At 44.3% G+C, this 20,185-nt stretch overlaps 1 protein-coding gene across 1 annotated transcript in view; it reads left to right on the top strand.

The window, feature by feature from the left end:
* dac (dachshund family transcription factor) overlaps positions 1-20,185 on the top strand; it is a 199,349-nt gene that overhangs the window by 116,417 nt on the left and 62,747 nt on the right. Inside the window, exons 5-7 of the mRNA XM_018542011.1 lie at positions 9,915-9,991; positions 11,630-11,800; positions 14,867-15,094. Coding sequence (XP_018397513.1) covers positions 9,915-9,991; positions 11,630-11,800; positions 14,867-15,094 — 476 coding nt within the window. The remainder of the gene's footprint in view (positions 1-9,914; positions 9,992-11,629; positions 11,801-14,866; positions 15,095-20,185) is intronic.

The following is a 20,185-nucleotide window of genomic DNA, read 5'->3' on the forward strand; positions in this document are numbered from 1 at the left end:
ACGACGGGTTAGCTGGCGGCATCGGCGGCTGTGGCAAGGGGGTCGGTATTCGTGAGTTTATTTGCGTTTTGCCTGCCGGCTGAGCATCGAGGCGTTCAGGAAAGTCGGGGAGCGATCGAACGGTGGAGACTTATCGCCGTCGAAAACGTCGAATAGAGAATCGCGCACGACAGTCCCCTCCGCGCGCCTGCATCTCGCCCCCGTTTTACCCTGAGCCTCGGGGCGACGATACGAAAAGGGGTAAATCGGAATGAAATTATTTATGTGCGCGCACATGCTCCTGATACACTGCCTAATCGATAGCGTCGACGGTTTCAGCAATCTGCCCTAAGAATTGTACAGTCGATTTCTATTTCCTGCGATTGGAATTCTGCGATACGAATCTTCCGTACTTTCTTTTTTTTTCCACAAATAATCGTCAAATATTGGATTATTTCCAAAATAAGAAGCTTATTATTTATTGTCTGCCAATTCAGCAAACGCTCTTATCAGTTTCTCTGTATACTAAAAAAATAATATTATAATTAAAAATAATTTTTTCAACTCACAATAACACTATTGTATTAATAAAACGAATACGTTATATGCTCTTGTTTTATTTAATAAAATTTTATTTGTTTCATTGATGGGGTGTTATTGAATTAACAAAATTATTTTTAATTAAAGTAATGTTAATATAACTTCTTTTTTTTCAGTATATATTGAAATAATATATAGCTTCGATGTTACTTTGTACGACGTAAATCCGGATAGTTGATGAGACTCACGAGGATATACAATCCTTCGAACACACAGTACTTACCGAAGGGTATCAAAGATTTTTTCTGCGCTACGAAACGGAATTCTCCCGTTACTTTCACATGAAAGTGGCACACGAAAGCGGGTAGGGCACGTAAAAAAGTCCATGAGGGACTGAAATTGGGGTAAAAAACACCCCGGCGATTCGGCGCGGCGTGAAACCCCCGCAGATTGACTTCATCCGAAACCGCGATAAGCCCCATCACGCTCTATCTTCCTTTCTTTTTGCCCCCTCTCACCCTCTCGCCGACCTCTGTCCTATGTGTATCTGTTTTTTCTGTCATCGTAGAAAAGAGAAATCCCGTAACGACCATCGATAACCCTTAATCGAACGATCCACGGAGCATTGGCTTTCCCATTGCTGGAAAGTGATTTTTATTTTCCACTGATTCTAATTTATATCTGCTTTTATGGACAATGTTGGCAGGACGTTGCGACGCATACGTATCCAAGATTGCAGTATGTGCGTGCGTGCGTGCGTACGTCCGTAGTCGCGCTCAGACCGAGGGGTTGGCTCGCGGTTATCTCTCCGTTACGCGTTGGCAGGCATATGCCCCCGATGCGATGCTTTCCGATGGGGTGGTGCGAGGCGCAGGACGCGCGGAGGCAGGGTGCGTAGGTCATAATTTTCAGATTTATGTACAAATGTTTCTCTCGTGCGCGGACCGGGTGCGGAGCGCGCGTTTCTCTCATGGGGAAGATGCCTATCGTAAAGTTTCGCGGAGAATTGAAAAATGCTCTCGAGGCTTTTTCGCGCCCAGGCGATGATGGAATGGAACGCGCGGGGTGGATCAGCCACGGGGGCAAGAAAGCCGCCCTACATCCGTAAAACGAGGGGGCGGTAGAAGATATAGGAGGGGAGAGGAGAAAAGACAGCGGTCGCGCAACACGACTGCGTCTTTTTCCGATGCGCCTTAAATAACACACGAGAAGAGAAACGAACACGAATGCGGGTAACGATCGTAGTTTTGCGATCGGCGTTCTCTCATTTTCACTAGTGTTTTACGAGAGACCGTAAAGCGGCGAGTATAAAAAGCGGTTCGTTAAAATACAAATTGGCCGTGTTGCGCGTTGCTTAAGCTACTTGATGCATATACAGATGGCACACGGATACACTCACGCGCGTACACGTATATATAGCGACAACAACGAGGTATACATTCCTCGAGAATCGGGCGGGTCCGTTTCATAATTCAGACCCTTTCTAGGCACCCCTACTTCGCATACCCCCGAACGTCATTTCTGATGTATGACGCATAGTACCGGTGCACTCAAAGTGCTATCTGTTAACGAGCTTCTCTACTCGGGGCTTGTCTTACGCATTACACTTTATTACGGAAACCTAATATCTTCTCCACCGACGCTATCGCTCTGTCCAGTCGTTTGTACAGTACATTAAATATTAACAAGAGATAGTGTTACATAAGATTATAATTATTCGGTTATTCTGATTACTCTCATATCCCATCGATTCTTTCATATGTAACTCTAACGAAATCTAACCTCTCTTTCGAAGATACAATTTACAATATTAATGTACGATGATACAAATTGTTTGGCGTGCTACGTAATATTATACTCTTGTACTTCGAATTCTTATATTTTTCAAAAATCTCAGTTAATTTATGTTCATACGCGTAACACATTCGGAATCACGAGGTATGTCGGCGCGCCATGCGCGCGTGCACCCAGCGTATCTCTGATCGATCTCTTCAACGGAAGGTTGATTATAGATTTTCGAGTACACGCCAGTCGTTTTGTCGAGGCGCACAACATTAGCCGGGCTCCTTATCTCGCATGTAGGAGCACGTGTAAACGATCGGTCCGGCCGCTGCGTGCGTACACGCGAGGACGAGTGGAACCGCAAGCAAAACGGCGCGGAGCTTGCGTGGGTCGTGTTTAACGAAAGAGATAGCATCTCTCGGTCTCTCTCCGCCTTATATATCCCGTCCTGCTATTTCCACTCTAACTGCCGTTCCAACGCTACGAGTACTCTCTTAGATTCTCGGTGGACTGATGACAGAGAGATCGTTCTCGCGTCATCCTCTCGCTTTTTCGAAGTTATGATTTTTCACGGGAGAAACAGAGATTTGTGAAAACAATTAAGAACTTGACTGATTCGGCAAATCTGCAGCAGTGATATACGGACAGCCCAGCTGTCTATGTTAAAGTGGCAAAGTTGTACAGTTAAATAAAATTAACAATTATAATCATATTTCTTGTAATAATAACAGTGTGAATTTGTTAATGTAGCAAAAATATAATAACTTCCTACGAAGATCGATGCAAAACATGTTGATGTATTTTTGCTATTGTAACGGAAAAAAAACTTGTTACTGTATATTAGCAATTTTTATTATAGTAAAGAATTAGCTAAATTAGCGTACTGATAATTATTTAAAGATATGATTTCTTTGTTGAACCATTAAATCTTCTCAGCTGTGAATATGTTAAGTTCCCGCAACAATGAAGCTCTAGTTTTGCTGAACCACGTAATCTATTTTTTTCGTGGCATATTAACGCTCTCGTCCGTCAACGTATCATTGGCTGCGTTCAGCGGAGAAAGCAGCTTTGCAACTGTTGTAAAATTCTTTAATATGATTGGTCTTGCCCTTATTTCCTCATTAGATCTAAATGTATAAGCTAATCATATTCGAGAATTTTACAACAGTTGCAAAGCTGCTTTTTCTGCTGAACATAGCCATGTTAGTAACTAAGGTGAATGGTATATTTTATCCGGTTACATTTTCTGTATTGAAATGAAATGAATGTGTATTCTGCATATATATTCTCTTGCGAGAGGCTATTGTGACCGTTCATGTTAAGTCCTCCCGGCAGGATTGTCCTCTACGGAATGAATTAACAAGGTTTCCATGTCCCGGTCGAAATCCGAGGCGAAACGACCGGGCCGTCGAAACGATCCGGGAGTCGTTTGACTAAACAGCCGGTTATCTCGTCGCTTAATCAGCATTGTCTCCTTAGCACCCCCGGAACGCGTAGGTTGGTATCCCGAGCGTAGAGAAAACACGACCGTGCGACATCGAAGACGGTGTGCGTGCCCCCGAGGAAACAATTTAGCTCAATCAACATTTCTAGGCGAATCTTGGGCGTCGTCTAATTAAACCGCTGTCCCGCGCGAGGATAAAGTCGGAGGTTATCGCCGTCGTCGTATCTGATCCCCTCGGCCGGGCTTAATCCAACTGCGTTTCTACTTCGAGCCCGAGCTCGAAATCGCGCGGGGATATGCACGTATATCGCGGGGTGTCGCTCCCATGGATGTGAACGTATCCTTTTACTTTATATATACGTATACACAAAGCGGATAGAGGAACTCAGGGAGAGTCTCATTTCCTGTCCGCGGGGGTTCCGCAAGGGATACATAATTAGCCCGGTTCGTTGGAACTAAAGGAGGGGCCATCACCGCTCACGCTGCCGATCTTCCGCTCCTTTTCCTTTCATGGGAAGATGCTGTGTGTATCGATTTCTCAAAATAATACCGATTCCCACTGTTATAGAATTATATTCAGCTAACGCGGCTTTGTACGTCATGAATCAAAGTTGTTGTCGCACCGTTCGAAAAAAAAAAATTCAATTTCGGAAGATCGAGAAAGCGAGAATGGATCCTCGCGATGTTACGAGAACAGGGCGATTTCCGCCGTGGAAATCCATTTGAATTGTGTGCAGACGTCAAAGTCAATCGCGAGACGCGCGTTGGTAAATTAATCTCAATCGTCGCGGCGAGCCTCGTGTCATTTATCATGACTCGTTACGAGTGGAAAGGCGCGCGAGGGCGAATACACGCGGATTGATATGAAGTTAGCTACGGTAGCCTGTGTACGATTGCGTCGTGACCGTTGCTTGGGTCTATCAGTCAAAACGACGAGGGTCTGAAGAAGTGAGAACTAATTTAAAAAATGCAGAGGGGCACTTGGAATGAGTGACGTAACAAAAAAAAAATGTTTCAAGTGTCGCACATTATTTTTTTAAATCTTAATATATAATACAAATGTTTTTTTTTTTTATGATCGTGCGTTTCTACGATCACGTAGCGTTAGTTTTTATGCATTCTTGAAAATATAGTACAGTGCAGTACGTCAGTTACTTGATACTATATCCGGCATGAAAATGCCGATATGATGTTTATGGATTTTGCGATAGCGCTGCTCTTGTTGCCGAATACCGGCGATTATTTTCCGATAGACAAATTCCGAAGCGGGAAGTGTTTATTAGAGATACATTCAGCGTTTATTCAATATCGCTGGCATACTACACGAATATCGTACGGTTGCTATTGTTGAGGATCGGACGCGTGTTTACGAAAAATTTTTTTCTTGTTTTGGGTCAAGGAATCCGCTTAAACTTTTCGCGGTGTATACATGATAGTTTTTTTATAAACATGAAAAGAGATAAATATTAATCGCTTGCGATATATGGAATTTAAATCTACATACCATTATATCATATTCTTGAAAAGTAACAGTAATTTTCTACGAGATTTAGCTTTGAAATAAAAGCGAAGAAAATCGGAAATTAATGTCAGAGGGTCAAACGTCTTACTTCTTCAGCTACCCTATTGATGTTCGTGGAATGTCAGGCATCCTCTGATTGAAATCGAAAAGGAAAGGGCTTTCCACGGGTTGCGCATGGTTTGATAAATGTTGTTCGTCTCTCGCGATATGCCGGATAATATCTGTAAGGATCTGACGGAGAACATGGAATAGCCCGGCCCTTTTTGCCGGCAACGGCATCGTTTGTAATTCGAGTCCATTCGCCCTTCGCGCGAAGGAACCGGAGTTTCGACGCTTGTACCACGTCAACGGGGAATCTCTCCCAGAGTAATTTATGATCCCGCAGCATTCCCGAATTAAGTCTACCATTTTTTCCTCTTTGCCCTTACGTTTGTTTGAATTAGATCGCGTTCCCGCTAAATTGACGCGCATCGCGAATACGAAGTTCTTCCTCTGACTCATAATTGAATAATGGAGTTCAGGCTTCGCGGTATCGTTTGTTCGGTCGTAATTTGCACGATTATTGACACAACACCTCAGAAAACACTGTATTACAATTGTTGTAATGGGAAGGAGTCCTTTTAAGATCGCATTGCGTCTGCAACGAGGACACTCGTTACGAGAGTCGCGGAACCCCTTTCGCCTCGAATGTCACGGTCCTAAGGGTGGAATTTTCACTCGGAAACTCGCGTACTCTGGATCATGTTACGACCCTCCTCGCAAATCCAAGTCGTTTATTATTTCGACTTGGTCGAAATATCTACGAGGAAACGACCCTCGAGATACATGCGCGCGCGCGAAGAAAACGCTTTGCCTTCTCCTACGAAATTAATTTTGTATATAGAATTTACAAACGAAATCTCACGTCAAATAGTATCTCACGTACAACCAACTGATGTATAAAAAAAAAATGATTAACCCGGCTAACTATTTAATTCTGATACTATAAATTATTCCAACGTACTTCCTGAGAATTTATCGTATGCAAAGTAGACTGAAATTTTTTGACAGTGATTAAAATTTTCATTTCAATCAACGCCCCTAAAATATTTTCGTCTCGTTTGCCCGGTAGTTTTGAATGTAACAGTGTGTCGATCGGTATTACGACGTTCGGGGCTTCCCGTTACTCGATAACGGGATAAACGCGCGAATAATTGGGGATTCGCGATTTAGGGTAAAAAAAAATGTTTACACGCCGCGACATGCGACGACGCGTCGTGATAAAAATTCATTGGCGTATGTGAATGCTGGAACGCCGATGGCACGTGCATCGTTTATTAAAAAAGCTGTTGGACGGCCGCCCCGGATCGAAGAGCGCGGGGACATACCTTCGCCATTTTACAGAGGCCCTTTGTCGTGCCGAAATTACAATTGCTATCGTCATTATCGGATGCGTTATGCGCACGATGCGTTTGGTGGACGTGGAAATCCCTCCCCATTGTTTGTCGCGCGTCCCGTTTTGATCGAAAACGTCAAAGCGGCCGAAAAAACATACGTCTCCCCGGAATGCCGATCGGAAAAATATGACCAAGAGGAGGGAGGGGGTGGAGGGATGATGGGGGCGGGGAGGGGAGGAAGGAGATGCATTATTGGATATAAAACGTTGTTTCGAACGTGTGCTAGATCCGCGAAGCAGCGAGTAATTTCCGCGCGTAAGGATCCGCGAGTGCGATCCGATTTCGCAAAATGATCTAGAATCCTCCGCGCGCAGTGGTTCTGCTATCTCAGCCTTCGGAAATCTCGCCGCCTCTTAATGAACTCCCGCTGTTCGCGGCGGCCGTTTCTGAACGGTCGGATAGGGAATCCCCGCGGAGTCCATCATTACCGACTCAAAATTAAAGCTAAAGATACAGAAGGGCGCGCGCTTTCATTTTCGGCGTAGCTTATTAGTTTCGCGGCGCGCAAAGCGTAGGCGAGCCCCGGAATACGATTCGCAAAAGAGTCTGGCGCGGATTATTTATCAACGAATTAATAATTGCGCGACGAGAAGCACAACCGAATTTAATATAAACACGTTCAGCTACACCCCGTCCCTTCTCTAGCTAACGAGGCTGTAATTTCGACTGGTGGATACGGCGTCTCGTTATTCCTCGTCGAGAAAACGATTCTTCTCCGCGTACGAGGCAACCCGCGCTCGGCTAAGGTAGGACCACGATCACTAATTATTCGCGTATCGTCGAGATCCGTGAGCGTAGGAGCCGTATTACGCGCGCATAATGAAACCCGTATTAACGTATTCGCGCACCTACACGCGGATACATACGGACGCGACCGCGGCGCGGTGCGGCGCGGCATCATCGTATTCGTATAGTCGTGTAGATACGGAGAGCACCGCGACGTCGAACGTAATATTCGACTAATTACAAATTTAATAACCTCGGTTCGTTGCCGGTTATTGCGAGGCCGCGACGTCTAAATGAATCGACTCTATACGCTCTTGCACGTTCTCTGTCTTCCACCCTCGTATTCGCTCCTTTGCCTTTTTTCCTAATGTTTTCCCCCATTTGCCATTTTGCTTCTGCAGATTATCGACGGGTTCGTCGTGGGAAGAGAGTCGAATACGAACCGCGCGAAAGGACTAAGTCGGTTATATACCTCTGTGTCTTAATGGACTCGTATTACCAATTAAAATTTAACCATCGTGGTGGAAATTAATTCATTACGCCATTCGAATTTAATGGCGATGTCTTGCCGAGCTATTATTGTGCTCAATGAAACTCTCTTCTCCCTTTTCTATTACTTTTATATTACAGTTAGATTTTTGTAATATCCATGCTGGCCATTTCGATCACAGGGGTGAAATACTCTTTTCTCGACTCTTCCTAGTTGGGGAATCTTTACATTTTGCGGCCTGCGAGGTGCGCACATAAAGGCTCTCTCCGTTTCCCTTAACACTGCCGTAACTTATCGCTCGTAGACACAGTATTTCTCTCCGGCTCTTTGAAAGCATTTTCTCATTAAAAAATTAAGGTAGGGAGGGGGGCCCGAGGTAAGCGGGGAGCGAAAAGGAGCGAAGCGGTTGCAGAGGAACGAGTGGGAGTGATGGAGGGTGAGGGGGACCGAGTTCGCGGTGCAGAAACGAAGTGTGGGTCTGAGACAGGAGGGTTTTGTGGCGGCGAGCAGGGGGTGACCGGGGGTGGACGGAGGGGGTCGGTAAGTGCTCTGCGGCTCCCAGATGCGCCCAATATTATGTTTAATGATATTAACTTCTTACTTAATGGTCCGCGGTTCGATTCGAGGTGCGAAAGAGTCGCCCGCTCCCTCTCTTCCGAACCGCAGCTCCGAACCGAAGCCGGAAAAAGTATACCTCGGGGAATAATTTGGCAAGTCGAGTACGAAAAGAGTGAAAAAAAATGAAAGAGAAGTACGTGAGAGAGAGAGAGAAAGAGAGACAAGGGAGGGAGACTGAAAAGAAAATGAGAGAAGAGAAATGGATACAGCGGCGAAAGAACCTAATCACTTGGAGAACACGTCCATTTGCCTTTCTCCTCTTCCTCCCCTCCCCTCCCATCCTCTTCTCTCTCTTTCTCTCTCTCTCTCTCTCTCTCTATACTTCTTGTAAAATAAATTCGCGACTACGTAGATGACCTCCGCCATAAACTTTGCGATAAAAGCCGCGGCATCGGCGGGCACGCTCCCCTCTTTCTACTGCTGAGGGTCGCTCTTGCCCTCAACTCTTTACGCGCGATTAAAGAATCTGTCCCTTGGCCAAAGTGCTTGTACTACGAAACTTTTGTCACTCGAAAAATTATTTTCTCTTTGCCGCGAGATAATATTATCTCGAAGAAGCAACCTCATTAATTACATTGCTTCTTCGCGACAGTGTTAATTATTTTTAATTGTTTTATTAACCGCGATCTGTGAAGAATCGGTCAACATTAAGGATCAATTATGCCTTTCGCGGTTGAAGGAACAACGTTAAAGTAATTTTGTTCCAAGTTTTTATTTTACTCGTTCTCGCGGCTTTACGATGGGAACTGCCTGATTTCGCAATCCTCGCTCGTCTCTTAATGCAACATCAAGACAGAAATTTTAACGATTCTGGATAAGCCAAGATGGAATCCATGGAGCACGAGTGTCAACCAGTATAAAGCTAAGATTAAAAGTTTCTTGTAGCTCAGGAGCGAAAAACCGCGGCGCCGCATTAACGAGCGACGACCTCGTAAACTGGGATGCCCGAGGAAATCGAAACAAAATATAAAAAAGGAGCGCTCATCGGTCTTTTTGTTTTGGAAATTCTTTTTCATTCATCTTGGATTCTGCTCTGAGAATATGAATCTTTGAATGAATGTGATTAATTTATCATTAACGACATAATAGATTCTTTTATACGTGACGTCATCGTGATAGGTTAAATAAATGCGAGATGTGTGTCGCGCGGCGGACAAGGCGATTAAGGACGATAATGCGCGGTGTACAGTGATACGACGAGGACCGTCATGATGTGAGACCGGTACTTATCTTCCTACGCGGATCCCTTGCCCAGCGACTAGAATAATTATTTAATTAATACCCTACGTAGTGGCGGAGTCCACCTCCGCGCTCGGTCGATTTAAATCCCTCAGATTAATACGAAACCTTTCTTTTCTCTCTTCTTCTTTGTTGCAGGCTCCGCGAGGAGAGGGGCGACGCCGAGAGAGCGCTGGCTTTGGACCACAAACCCAGGGACCTCAGCTCGCACAATGGTAAGATCACGCTAGCAAATGAATGCATGTATATTTTAAGTTTATGATTAAATTTATAAAAAAACGAATTCAAAGATTACATAAAAAATTATTAAAATTATAAAGGCATAATTCGTCATTTAATAGTCAAATGTCAATTCGACTCGATCAATTATGTTTAATGACTCGTAACTAATATACGATATTTCTCACTTATATCGACTTACAGTTAATCGTATCAATCAATCGGAATTTTTTTAAACTTGATATGTATGTCTAGAAAGTTTCTATTTTGAAAGGATACTGTAAGTTATCAAGTTATGCCGTGTTGTAGGCATTACAGTTTTCTAACGCTATTTCTCGTATTCCTACCTGCCTGTCATGGATTAAGTATGTAACGCGAGATCCTTAATCGTCCAGAGTTCCTCCGTGGAACATGGTCGATCGATGCGGACTCGAAGTCAAGCGGCGCAGAAAGATTTTTGACCGCGACACGGCGCGGCGCAGCCGTCCGAGAATCCGAGCGTATTTGTCGTTTTCTGTATTTCTATCTTTTCGTTCTTCCCTTCTGACCCGTGTGTGTCCGCTGAGCAGTCGAACGACGTGCGTTCCGAGCGTTTAGGATCCTGGAGATTAAGTCCGATATCGGGTTACAGCCTGGTCGCGGAGCCCCACATCTCCTTTTGATTCTCTATAATATTATAATCTGTCTGATGGAACTCTTTATCTTCCGCGACAGGCCCACCTTCGTCCCGGAACACATTTCGATTTCTATCTACGTTTTGTATCTTTCGACCTGTCAAATAATGTACACGTAAAAATTAATCGTATTTGCATATAGCGGTGCAATTAGATCTGCAAGATCAAAGTCACATTTCACGGAAAAGAGATTCAATTGCAATTACCGTGTGGATTTCGACTCACAGCCTTCAACGGCGACCGGAGCGGCGTATGGAAGTCAATTTAACGTAAAAGATGTACGATTCATTAGATCGCGTCGGGGAAGAGCCGAGAAAACCGCGACCCTTCTCTTTCATTGGCCAACGAGGTACATGGTGATGCGTAAGTGTGTGAACGGCCGAGGCGCGCTGGTCTCTACCATCGCTATACATACGAGTATCCGTTCCGAGTACTCGTGAGATCACAAGTGGCCCGAAGCAATGCGTCAGCGCCGACGACCGTTGCCCAAACAGTATCTATCTATGTCAGGATTAAAATACTAGGATATCAAATACGCGCGCGAGCGCGCTTAGACGGCCGGAGCAAGGAAAAAGGGATGCGGAAAGAGAAAGAGGTGGTCGCATCGGGGGTAGGTAGAGGCGATCGAGGGAGACTCGGGGAGTGGATAGTCCGCTTGTTCTCGTCTAAACGGGGGATGCGCGGCGGTAAATAAAATCCATCAACTTGTCAGTTCGGTCGATGGACGCGCTTCTCGTTCTTCGTAACCGAACGTTCTCTGGGAAAGATTGACGCCGCTTCCCAGCGTTATCGTGCCGAGTGGATACATTGTGATGTCCATTCGATTCTGATATATATATACGCGTATACCACATATTGGAATAGACACAACTTTTTTTTACGTACGCTCGAGATAGATACACGAATGTGAATTGTATTGTATCTTTCATTAATTTTGTCGCGATATCTGTGTGTTTTCAGGCTCCTCCAACGGTCACAGCCCAGTTCTGAATCTGTCGAAAACGGCGGGAAGCGGAAGCGTGGGCGAACAGTCCGGAAGCGAGGCAGGTGCGTCGCACCGTTCTCAAGACGACGACGAGGAGGACGATAATCTGTCGGAAGACCTCGAGGACGACAATGAGAAGGATGAAGGTATGTTTTTGAGATGTGCGAGAGGCAATTGAACCGCGAGCGACAGGATCTGCGTTGTCTGTCATTTATATCTCTGATAAAGCGATCGGCTTGAAAGAGATCGTTCGCCTGGCAATCAATTAAAACCGAGCGATAAAATGCGTTTCTTTCGCTTTTGACGAATGTCAAAAGGACGATTTCGATTTGAAGGAGAGAGGAAGACGGAGAGAAAGGATTCGTGCTCGTGAAATAATTATATCGATTTTGCCGGACACGCCGCGTTTAAAGACGAGTTCTTCTAGACGACTGGCGGGTCAGGGCCTCTCATCCATCATCTCTCACTGAGAGAGTGCGAGGGACGCTTCGGGATTCGTCTTCCATCGCGCTCTGAGAAACGCGCTGCAGCGGTTGCCAAGTCGCATGTAGATCCAAACGTTTTTAATTGCCTTGAGTTTAGCGAAAAAATCATTTTAGAAAAATACTAAATGTAATTATTACTTGTTTTTAATTGATTTATCGAGCACTTGCTGAGCGCTTGTGTGCTTTGCGACGTCGGATGATCTTATTCTCTTATTGACAAATATTTCTAAAACGCACGGCATTTACGTGAGAAGCGTCACTGTCGGGGCAAAGCGCGATCATTAGACTTGTATCTTCAGTATTTAGTTTCATTTTTCTAATGAAAGATGGATCGAGAGATCGAATCTTCGTCTGTGCTTTACACCGCTATCCTTCCCTGCCTTGTTCCGGCGCTCCGGATTCATCGAACCGTCATAATCGTTTTGATTTCTAATTTACTCGACCATTGTCACGCTGGCATGTTAATTGGCTGGCCCAATTAATGGCCCGAGGGCCGCTCGTAAAGTCGCGTAACCACGTGGGATCGATTCCGCATCCCGAATGCGTTTCTTACGGCAAAAAAAGAAGATGCATTTGATCATCTTGCGTTGTCTTAATTAATTTCGTTTCTTTTGGGTCGCAATTTAATGTGAGGCCGAGTCGTTAGAAGAAAGCGCGCGCCTTGCGCGGTCACGAGTGATTTACGGACGAATCGAAAGACATTTCGCAGTCTCGACGGGGGCGACGATACTGGACCGTAAGAATTCATGAAAATTATAAAGATTATTCGTCATTCGACCTTCGCGCGCTGTCGCGCGTTCGCAAAATTAGGGGATCCCGCGTGTACCCCCGAATTAGTGGGCCTGTAAGTTCCACGAAATACGCGAGTTAGACGTATAAATTCCGGGCACGGGCCGTGTACGATGAGAAGAGAGGGGGAGGGGAGGAATCAAATCCGTGTCTCGCAGCGTGTCGTACGCAATACATGGGGTACATTCTACCTATACGATGCTCGCGGGTGATCGAAGTAGAACCACGTCGAACGCCCGTGGGAGTGTACACGCTTGTGGAATGCAGTTCTGATTTAATGAGACGCGCCACTATCTCTCGTTCGCCTTCTCGGAATCGGATTCACCGCGATTCGTCGATTTTGCATCTGACAATCCTTAATGAATTTTTCGCAGTTATATATTTTCGATCCGATTATTATATTTATTTACTTTATCGGGAGATAACGTTTTCTTTTTTAAAGTCTCAAACAACTTATAGACACACAACACTATTGATGTAATAATATATGTTTCGCGTGTTTAATCGAATACATTTTATGCAATCTCAATCTTTTATATTCCATTTGAAAATTTATGTTAACCTATCCAAATTACCTCGCTTTACTCTATACATCGGCTGTAAGTACATGACGTATTGCATAATTTTCTGATTGTGAACATTCTTCTCACGTTCTTGTGAAGAGATTCTAAAGGCGAAGGTCGAACTCATGCGCCTCCGCGGTGAAAAGATTCCGAGAGGATGGCGACTCTTGTCCTGATAATTGTAATGGGTAGGAAGATACAGTCGCACGGAATAATGCTGAAAAGAAAAAAGAGAAAGGATCGTGCGCGATTTTAGAAGAGTGAGGGATCGAAAGGGAAGAAGAGGCGACGACGCGCTCTCCTATCAAAAGGTGCCGGCACCAAAGGTGCGCTGAGCGTTAAATCGGCCAATGGCAATAAGTAACCGATTGCCGAGTGGCGTTGTAGGTGCGCGCAGATAATTAAAAGACGATACAATAAACTACATATCGTTGGCCGTAAAGCAGCCGGGCTGCTAAAACCCACGGTGTGGGCCGGTACCACGAGCGATCACTTAAGCCTGGAACCCACGCAGACATCTTGTCTCACCGCCACTCTCCGGGACCCTGCGGCAATAACCATAAGGCATCCTTTATTCCGACGATCCCGCTGGATCTCTTTTACTGATCTTAGAGAACGATGACCACGGACCCTTCTATAATGCGACAGAATATCAGACGTGTGTCAATGCGTTTCGAGTAGAACGTGTTTCCAAGAAGTGTCTCGAGCGATCGGGCCCAGGGTGGTCCAGTTTGATTTGCCTTTCTGGTCAAAAGTGGCGGATAATATAATATTGATGATTCAATGTGTTTCAAGTTTAGAATTGATTTTATCGAAAACTTTACGTGTTGTTTTTTGAAAGATACATAATATTACTAAGTACGTTCTAATTTCACGCGTGAACAATCGTATCAGCATTACATAAATTACATCGCTAGTCATCAATATATGTACAATTATATATTTTATTTCTTCTTGATACTTCACAGCGAGATGATAAACAGCCAGTCGGTCGAGACGCGACTAATCGTCTGAGGAACGCCGTGTAACGTTTAATCTCTGAATTTAATTCGCCCACGTTGACGTTAAATCAAAAAGTGGCGAAGGGTAACAAGTAGTCGTCGCAAGATTACGACTTTGAGACACGCACGCTGTATAAGTCTTGGGGCTTGCCCCTCGTACTTTGAACGTTGTCCGACGTTCGTTGCGTTCGAATTTATCATTGACGTTTTGCTCCCGACGTGGCGTTCTCGCCGAGGAGAAATCTCCACGCGAAATGAGCTCCGTGGCATTACAGAGAGTAGATGCATTTATTTATAAGAAAAGATTCTTTCTTGCTCGTTATGTCGTCTCAAAGATCGTTCAGAGGGAAATAATGTGAAAATTTTGCTTTCAGATTTGTCGGACGTGCCGGAAAACCTGCCATTGCCAGCACCGGGCTCGGAAAGTCCTCCTCAAGCCCTGAACTACTCGCAGATAGCCTCGGCGGCGGTCGCCGTGTCCCAGAGCGCCCAAGACCCCTCGGTCTCGAGTACGGAGACCCTGCTGAGGAATATCCAGGGTCTGCTCAAGGTCGCGGCTGACAACGCGAGGCAGCAGGAGAGGCAAATCAACTACGAGAAAGGTCAGTGGCAGGGCTTTCTTAAGACACTTGAGGGCGCTCTCCACAATTTCATTATCTTCCAGCTCTCCCAGAACCACATTAAGAGGCATTAGTCCCTGTCCCGTCGACGAGACCCGCTACTCCTCCCTTCGTGCCTCTCTCTCCCGCTCTTTATCCAGCCTCATCTACCGCGTCGCCTCCCTCTCACGCTTCAACCTTTGCGCTTGACTTGCTTGTACCGCGTTAAGACCACGGATACGTGAAATGAGAATGATAATAGTCGGGGAGAGCTGGACATCCGAAAGTGAAGACCTCTAGCGTAAAGGCGCGATGTACTGTGCACAAATAATATACATGAATCCTGCTTTTTATCTTAATAGTAATTTTCAACGAACATCCTGATACCATTTACTGATGATTTTCTTTGCGCAAAGTATTTTAATATCCATGCGATGAATTGCAGAATATTCGTAACGCATTATTACTGCAAAATTTTCTTAAATCGATACATTGAGCGCACCTTCGAGCTACATCTCGAGAATGATTTACGTAAATATTTTGTGCAAGAAGCAGCTTAAAAACTCCCCAATGAGATATTGCTTGCAAAAACGTCGTCTTCGGCGTGTTAAGATTAAATTTAAGTGTCGCCGTTGCCGTAGATAGAGTTTGTACCGTAGATTGGTTACGATGAATGTAGGCAAGACCCATTAAGAACGAGTCGGCTGGCGCGAGATGACGTGCAGCATACGACTTCTTTCTCATTAACGCGCGTGATAAATCGGTCGGCGTTATTATTAAATATGTTCGTCGCGAGATCTCGGAACATCAGATGAGAAGAAAAAAGGAAAAAAGAAAGAGGTCGGCGCACGGAATCGTTTCTCACGATGTCGAGGTTGCTTTCAGGCAAACTTAACAACGTAACAAACATTTCGATGTAAATCGTCAAACCGTTTATACGATATTGATTGAGTGTCGTTGTGATTTGATTCTGTAACAACAATTGGCAGAGAATTGCGGTACAATAGAAATGACGATAACGCGTCAGTGGTACAATATATAATGTACGCGTGTATTCCTATATGCTATCATACTCATATAACACACAAGTTTGCAGCAACGTTTGCAATGCTGTTAGAACATTATAATGTTGCTGCAATATTGCTCGAATCTACGCTGTATGGAATATATATATAAATGAATTGCCATTATAGTCGTTAATTGTTACTGCTGGTACACGTGATAGTTGTATTATCGAAGGTATATTATTATTAATTGCGACATGTGTATAACTGTAAGAGATTTTAGGAATGTCCCGTAAGTGAAATTGTGGAGAAAGGAATGTACGAATAAAAAGCGCTACGTAAAATGACACGTCAAGCTTGATTTCTGCCGAGCGATCGCAGTTCTTCGACGTAATATTGGTGAATCATGTAATAAAAAAAGAATACGAAATATGAAATCTTATTCTTAAAGCAATTTTGCCCAATTTTGCTCGCACACTGTCATCGATCGGCTATGTCCACTTCTATTTTAACATGTCACCATCGATTATTATTGAATTACTGTTGAAGTCTCATATTCATGAATTTATAACGTCGGTTTATCTATCATTTTTTTAAATATAAACGTCGTCTACAATTTTATAAAATCGTACTTTTCATATTGCTTTAGATACATTTTTAAAACTTATATTCTTATTATATAACACTAGAAGTACCGAGTAGTTATTAGTTTCTATTTTTTGAGATTAAAATTATATTTCTTACATATTATAAAAAACAGGATTGTAAATTTTTTTAATTTTTTAATAATTATATCTTTCCTATTAAAATTTTTTGTCTTTTATCATTTTCCTTATTTTCCTAGTAATTTAATTGCCTGATTTGTTAATGAATAAAAAATATTGATACTTCTAGTGTTAAGCGACACTTCAAACTAAATACGGAATCAAACTATCATATTTAGTACCAAATGTACTCTCGGTGCTAAACGCGCACATCGGTGATACTCAAATCAGTTTGGAAAGACTGGCCGACAAAAACGTATCTTCAGCGAGACGAGCGAGCTTTCGACGTACGAGCGTTCCTTATCTGCGTTTTCGCAGATTTTAAGTGGCGGATCCCCATAAACGCGCCGATCCGATATCCAGCCGCGTCGAGTACCGGGGCCGGAGTCGCGCGTCCCCCAGCGGCGCGTTTAATAAATTCCGAGCGAAACGTAACCTCGGGACTTTAATTACCCATTAGCCGATACAAAGTGTCATTTTCAGGGCCGTTAACTAATGCGTTTTGCTGCGGCCCTAACGTTAGGAATGTCGGGCATCGCGATCTCAGCGACGGTGGTGGTAAGGCTCGAGCGGGGTTCCTCGCGGTCGCATGTGCTCGCCGACTCGCAGGTTAGATTCTCGAGGCGGAGAGATCCGATAAAAAGAAATCGACGATGCTCCCATGGCCGATGCCCCCTCGTCGTGCTTCCTCACTCCTCGTCTCCACTCTCACTGTTCACTGCCACCCTCGCGACGCTGCGACTTAACGAACAGTTCTCGACGGCCGTGCCCTCCTACGTGCTACGAAGTGCAGGAGCACGATCCACTTGCATAATTCGTGCTTTCCTTTCGGTGCTCTCGACAACATCCTGCTAACGATATCGCCGACGTGGGTTCCCGTTAAACGCAAACGATGCAACGGAAAGAAGTACTAACGAGCGGAAAAATATTATATTGTACTAAAATTTTTTGAGTGTCTTTTTTAATACATACATACGTATGTACATACATATGTATATATATATATGTATATATATATAAAAGGGTTCTTTAACAGTGACGGGTTCACGGGAAGAGAGGTCTCTTCTTAAAGTCTCCTTTTTTAAAAAAATATTTGTGCAAACTGTTATATATGTATATATATTTTTTTTTTAACATTTCTGAAATGCTTAATCACAAGTGTGATCCAAAATATTTTTTAATTTATAATAAGAAAAATTCTATAGGCATAAAAAAGTATGTATAGATTCTGTTAAATTATTCTTTTATGTTATTATAATTTTAAATAAAACGTTTATGAATTACACGTAATTAATTACACGTAATACTTTTTCAATCTAATGCCAATAATAAATAAATCTAAATATTCTATCTTTTTATATTTGATTAAAAAAAAATTTCGAGAGAAACATTAATGATTCCTTTTTGACGTATTTCTGAATCCGCCAATGTTTTTTTATCGAAAAACTCTGAACTGATATACACAGCGATAAGTTGAAACGAAAGAAATAATGTTACGCTTGAATTTATTGCATATAGTGTGCACCAGTTCAGAGAGTTCATCGATAAAGAATAGAGCTGTATTATCAATATCGATTTGATAGAGATCTTTTAATTGTTTTCATGTATTCGCTTTCGTATCGATATAGTTCGTGATTCATTCATCACGCAACGAGCGATTGGTATCGCAGTCGAGAGATCTCTTTCCCGTTCCGCGACTCCTTGATTGGCCCAATAAACGCGTGGATTTTAATAGGAAGAGACACGGTCGGTCGAGCGGCCGAGAAGCCGACTCGCGGGCATCGGACACGTGAACGTTAACGAGTTCATTTGGCGCGCGTTGCGACGTTAAGCTCGGAATGCGCGGCGCGGCGCGGCGCGGCGGTTGTTGCTGGTCGGCTTAACAGATTTTGCGCGCGCGTTCGACGCGAAGATCTCCATGCAGCGCGAGTCGATCGACAGGCCGGGAAAAGGGGTGGTGGAGGATAAAGGCTGCTGCGGGATGGAGAGAGGAAAGAAAAAAAAAGAGAGCAGCGGCAGTCAACGACGACGACGACGACGACTACGGCGACGGGGGCAGCGGGGCCGCGAGGGAAGTAGTCGGAAAGAGAGTAAGAGAGGCCCGATTTAATACTCGAACGAGCCAGCAGCTCGTTTTACACCAGATGGTTTTACATACGACCACTATCGTGTTACGAGCCTTCAGCCGTATGGGTGCATCCGTATCTCCGTCGGCACGAGATCCGGAGCGCCTTTATACGTGCGTCGCGCACACGCACGCGGATTTATACATGCGAGCACACGCGCACCGCGCCTGGCCCGTCGATTTTAAGCCAATCCGGACGGGATGCCTTCGATGCGGAATATTATCGATATATTATTCGTCTTTGTCAGGCGGGCCTCTCACGCGATCGGCCCGCTTGTACCGTAGGGAGACCAAGAATTAACCGTCATCGTTGCAGTCCTAAAAAGAGCGAGATGCTGCGTGAGTCCGTGACGTTCTCGCTCAGCTATACGTCGGAGATCTGGAAGCGTTTATTTATTTATCCTCTCTTGCATCGTGACTCGACTCGGGTTTCATAATACGCTAATACATCGTGTGAAACACGTACGTAGATTTTTACGATGACACGGCCAGGGCGAATGTAAGTTTTTCGAGGATCGCGACGGTCTTGCTAAAAGTACTCTCGGCTCGCGAGACTAAGTAGTATTTTGCATACAGTTAATTTTTGTACGATTAAGAAAAATCCTAAAGATTATCAATAATGTGTGTTTAGTACTTTTCTTTATTACTTTTTAAATCATATTTAAGAATTTTTGATTACTGCTGTGTTATCCTAGCAGTCTGTTAATATACACTCCAGTAGCTTTATAAAGCGTTCCTCGCGTGGCTTAGCGCGTTGTTTTCTCTACAAATGAAAAGGATAACTGCGACAGGGGGTCCTCCGCGCTCGGGAAAAATAATTCTAACAATCCCATCTCTTACTTTTTATCAAAAATAATCGCGATCTTCTCATTTACCGTTCAAATATTTGCTCGTTATGCATGAAACGAGTATATAAGCACGCACGCATCTCTTAATCAAGAAGAAGCGTTTCGTGAGAAAAAGATGCGAGCATCTCTGTCTCGTTACCGCCGGTAAGTTACATGCCGCACAAAGGACAATATGAGTTCGCCGGGATCCTGGCCGGCGAGGAGCCAGCGAACGCGGCAGTGAGGCTACTATCTTCGATCCTCGCCGAGATAAGGGGAGCGTAGGAGCCGTGGCGGGACCAACGGCGAGGATTATGTGTGGTGCATCGTGGTGTCTGGCTCGCTGGGCCCCCACGGGGCCCCCCCCCCCCCCC

This window comes from Cyphomyrmex costatus, unplaced genomic scaffold, assembly GCF_001594065.2.
Source record: "Cyphomyrmex costatus isolate MS0001 unplaced genomic scaffold, Ccosl1.0 scaffold301, whole genome shotgun sequence".
NCBI classification, from domain to species: domain Eukaryota; kingdom Metazoa; phylum Arthropoda; class Insecta; order Hymenoptera; family Formicidae; genus Cyphomyrmex; species Cyphomyrmex costatus.